General features: G+C 36.9%; 1 protein-coding gene across 4 annotated transcripts in view; it reads left to right on the forward strand.

The window, feature by feature from the left end:
* LOC106867554 (tripartite motif-containing protein 2) overlaps positions 1-5000 on the forward strand; it is a 104482-nt gene that overhangs the window by 97500 nt on the left and 1982 nt on the right. For all 4 annotated transcript variants that reach the window (XM_014912460.3, XM_089361790.1, XM_014912462.3 and 1 more), the window contains one exon: positions 2707-4944. In XM_014912460.3, coding sequence (XP_014767946.1) covers positions 2707-4944 — 2238 coding nt within the window. The remainder of the gene's footprint in view (positions 1-2706; positions 4945-5000) is intronic.

Below are 5000 nucleotides of genomic sequence, written 5' to 3' on the forward strand. Positions count from 1 at the left end.
TAGCCACTTATATTATTATAATAGTTGTTATTGAAGTCTTTTGAAATATCAGAGACTTTATAGTTCTCTTGGAATGATGGTAATAAGTGGCAAGGAAGACAAAGTAGAGAAAATCAATTACTCAAAATACTTTCAAAACTCAGCTGTTATTCCAGCTCTATATTTAAGAGATGAGGAATTATGTACATTATTTACATTATTTACATTTGACGGATATTTGTCCTCATCTTGTTTGCTGTTAACACAATGTTCGGTTGATATACCCTCCAACCTTCATCAGGTGTCTTGGGGAAATTTCGAACCTGAGTAAATGGGTCAGCCTGTGACAGTATGACCTCTGATTGGGGGGAATGTTTGCTTGCTTGCCTAACCAGTGGGGCTGCTTCACTTGAAAGCTGAAACAATGTGAAGTGCATTGTGATCAGCGATGTATAACAACATCCGATAGTCTGGTCAATACTGTGATGCCATGATATATATAAATACACATACATATATCTAATTATTTATTCATTTACACACACATGCACACACACACATACTCATACATATGTGCTATGTATAATGCATGTACAGACATATATGTATTATGTATAGGTATATATGTATCATGTATTGGCATGTATAGGCATATACACAAAGACACACAAGTCTCCAGTGAAAGAATAGATATAAATAGCTAACCTCTGACACAGGATATAAAGGAAATACATGATATATGATCTGACTTTATGGCATGTCATATTCACAGATATCAGTAACAGCTTTTCTTTTAAACATGTCATATTGAAACCAGGACTATATTCTAGTTTTTTAATTTTTTTTTGTACTTCTAAATGAGCACCTGCACTGTTTTTGGAAGCCAAATCTCCTAAACCAATCATCAGCATTTCTAGAACTTCATAGTCTCATCTTCAGGATGAAGTGATGTTGGATAGTGTTGCTACATTTTTATAGTTGGCAGGGCTGGTGTGATCACTGTAGATGTTAGTGTCAGAATTTGAATTTTGACTCATAGACTTGAATGTCTACAGGTCAGGTATTTATGTTCATTTTTGACTTGTATCTGTTATATGTAAATTTACTTTAGTCTTGTGCTGTGTTATATATATATATATATATATTGTTTCCATCATGAATCAACTATTTTTAAAAGAAATTCTGTAGAGTATAGATGCTTTCTTCACTAATGTTTTCCTATCTACTTTTATTTTGTGTTATAATGATAAACGTCGCCCTTTCAAAACCTAGCCAGGCTCATGGGCCTGGTTTCCCAGTTTCTATGGCGTATGTGTTCCCCCCAGCTGGACGGGATGCCAGTCTATCGCAGCGTTACTCAAGAAACAGAAAGAAAGAGTGAGAGAAAGTTGTGGTGAAAGAGTACAACAGGGGTTGCCACCACCCCCTGCCGGAGCCTCGTTGAGCTTAGGTGTTTTCGCTCAATAAATACTCACAACGCCCGGTATGGGAATCGAAACCACGATCCACCGACCGTGAGTCCACTGCCCTAATCACTGGGCTATTGCACCTCCATTTTGTGTTATACTCCATTACAATTACTTCTGGTTATAAGTGCATGGTGAATCAATTGAAGTGTATAATATATGTATGGCCAATATAACAGTTAGTCACGAAATTTTCAACTTCCAAGATTCCGAGTTCAATTCCAGGCAGTGACCTGAATAATAATAACAATAATAATAATAATAATAATAATAATAATAATAATAATAATAATAATAATAATAATAATAATAATAATAATAATGACATTGAAAAATACCTTAGGAATGAGAACCCAGGTTCAAAATTTCTCCAAGACACCTGATGAAGGCTGGAGGGTAGATCAGCCGAAACATTGTGTTAACAACAAACAAGATGAGGACAAATATATGTCAAATATAAATAATGACCTCACATAAGTTATTAATAATGACAAAAATGGAAGAGTATCAAGCAAAATCTTTTGCTGTATTTAGTTACATCACTTTATATTTTAGGTCCTTTCTCTTTCATTCTTCCAATGATGATAAAATAAGTACCAATCAATATAATCCAGTGAAACTGTGACCTTGAGCACACATAAAAAGTATTGATATTAACTTTCAATGTAAATTTATGTAAAGATAGAGCAATGATGAAAAGGATTGGTTAGAATCAATCCCACAATTCTTAGGTCTTAATCTTGATAGTTGCTATCATATTACTAACCAGTCATCCTTTTTTTTCCCATCAGATTTACTTGTTTTCTGGCATACAACTCAGTGTAGTATGTAGTGTAAACCTGTAGTGTAAACCTGTAGTGTAAACATTCAAATGCTGTCGCTATCTTTCCTAATCTTACAGCATTACACATGCAATTTTTGTTCCTCCAAAGTTTGACTTGGTGTACATGTTGACTGAAGGGGGTCTCTTCCTCCTCTTCCTCCTCCTCCTTACACATGCAATTTTTGTTGTGAAGGCGCATGGCTCAGTGGTTAGAGCATCAAACTTACGATCGTGAGGTCATGAGTTTGATTCCCGGACCATCTATCATGTTTTGTATTTTGTTGTTTTTAATATGACTATTTCTTGCATATTACAATGATAGATAGATTCTTGCTTCATAAAACAACTGATCTTATTGCTATAATATTGTTGTTGTAGTTATTGTGTATATGTTGTTGTCTCTACTTGTCTCTAAATTCCTTCATGTTCTCTTTGCAGGTCACCTTACCTGAAGGTACACCACCCTTTAATATGGCAAACAGCAGTCCAGTTGTACAACAGATTCACCGTGAGTTCTTGAGCTGTGGAATTTGTCTGGACCGTTATCAGAATCCCAAAGTTTTGCCGTGTTTACACACATTCTGCGAGCACTGCCTGATAAGTTACATTCCTCCGGAGAGTCTGTCTTTGACGTGTCCGATCTGTCGCCAACAGTCCATCCTTCCAGTGGAGGGAGTCTCGGCGATGCAAACCAATTTCTTCATTACTAATCTAATGGATGTTCTTGGACAAACCAACGTCTGCACTGCTTGTGTAGACAACACAAAAGCCACATGCAAATGTACAAACTGTGACAATTTCCTGTGTCAGCGTTGTTCTGAAAGTAGCTGTGGAGGTCAAGCTTCAAGAGACCAAGGAAGTGAGACTCCCAACGAGATGGCCACCAGTGTCCACAATATTATACGACTCAGTGAATTAGCCTTGACCGAAGATAAAGAAAACAGACTTGTTTGTCCGAGCCATGAAGGTAGATCACTACAGTTCTACTGTTGCGCTTGTGAAACAGCTGCCTGTGAAGAATGCACTGCCGTCCATGTTGGTCATAAAACAATTCCATTGCAAGATGCAATTAAAGAACACAAAGCTGGTCTCCAGCGACTTATTTCAGGGGCCAGAGCTCAAATCCCTGGAATTCAGAAGTCTGTTAAAGAAGTTGAGGAAGTTTCTGAAAAATTAAACCATAAATTGAGGGAAGCTGAAGATGAAATAGTCAGTGCTTTTGATGTTCTCGACAAACTAATAGTGCAACAAAAGACAACACTACTCAAAGAGTTGTCAGAAGTACACACATCCAAACAGATGGTGCTGAGTAAACAGAAAGAAACCCTTGAGAGCACACTTTCCAGAATTTCCAATTGCTGTGAAGTCACAGAGGAAGCCCTTACTCATGGTAAAGAAACAGCAATTCTAGTGGTGAAAAAGGAAGTGACAGAGAAATTGCAAGAATTAGGGTCTATGAGCATAAATTATCAACCTGAAGAAAACGAATTTTTAGAATTTGATAGTTCATGTTTCCAATCTTTGAAAAAGTCAATTGTAAACCTTGGACATATTCTCACTAACAGTGCAGTTGGCTATGAAACAACAGCAACGGGAAATGGTCTCAAATATTCTTACATTGGTAAATATTCTACCGTATCTGTTACTACAAAAGATAGAAAAGGGGAATTGGTTAAACTGGGAAATGCAACGGTTGAAGCTGAGTTACTGAGCCTAAATAAAGACATCATTGTTGAACCACATATCACTGACCACAAAAACGGAACATACGACATTACTTATTCTATTCCTAAAGAAGGAACTTATGAGATGTTTATCAAGGTTTTTAACCAACCAATTAAAGGTTCTCCATTCAAAGTGAAAGCTTTACCTGCAGGAGAGGAAAGCGATCTATTGGGAGCCTCAACTAGGATACCTAAAACAAGTGCTGTAAAACAACGTGGGACCAAACGACCATCCAGTTCAAGATCGCATGGATCTAACCGTAAGAGTAACGTTATTGAAGATGACCTCATTTTGAAGGTTGGAGTAAAAGGTCGAAATAAAGGTGAATTTACAAATCCACAAGGATTAACCTCCATTAATGGTAAAATTCTTGTAGCAGACAGTAACAACCAAGTTGTGCAAGTGTTTTCATCATTAGGGGACTGTAAACTTCGTTTTGGTTCGCCAGGTCGAGGTCCTGGAAAAATGCAACGTCCGACTGGTCTTGCAGTCACCATGAATGGCAATTATTTAGTTGCAGACTATGACAATAAATGGGTGAGTGTTTTCTCCCCAGATGGTAAATATATTAACAAGATTGGTAACAATAAACTGCTGGGACCAAAGGGTGTTGCTGTTGATAAAAATGGACATATTATTGTTGTGGATAACAAAGCAAGTTGTATATTTATCTTCCAGTCGAATGGAAAACTTATCCAAAAGTTTGGTTCTCGTGGAAATGACGACAACCAGTTTGCCGGACCACATTATGTTGCAATCAATGCCAACAATGATATTATTGTTTCTGATTTTCATAATCACTGTGTGAAAATCTTCAATTCAGAAGGCAACTTTCTCTACAGTTTTGGCTCCAATGGAGAAGGAAATGGCCAATTCAATGCTCCAACTGGTGTTGCTGTTGACAGTCATGGGAACATCTTAGTTGCAGATTGGGGCAACTCAAGAATACAGGTTTGTATAAATCTACAATTTAAATATTTCATCAGTTTTGAAATAATTTAAAATTG

This window comes from Octopus bimaculoides, chromosome 13 (assembly GCF_046866305.1).
Source record: "Octopus bimaculoides isolate indiv1 chromosome 13, ASM4686630v1, whole genome shotgun sequence".
Lineage (NCBI taxonomy): Eukaryota > Metazoa > Mollusca > Cephalopoda > Octopoda > Octopodidae > Octopus > Octopus bimaculoides.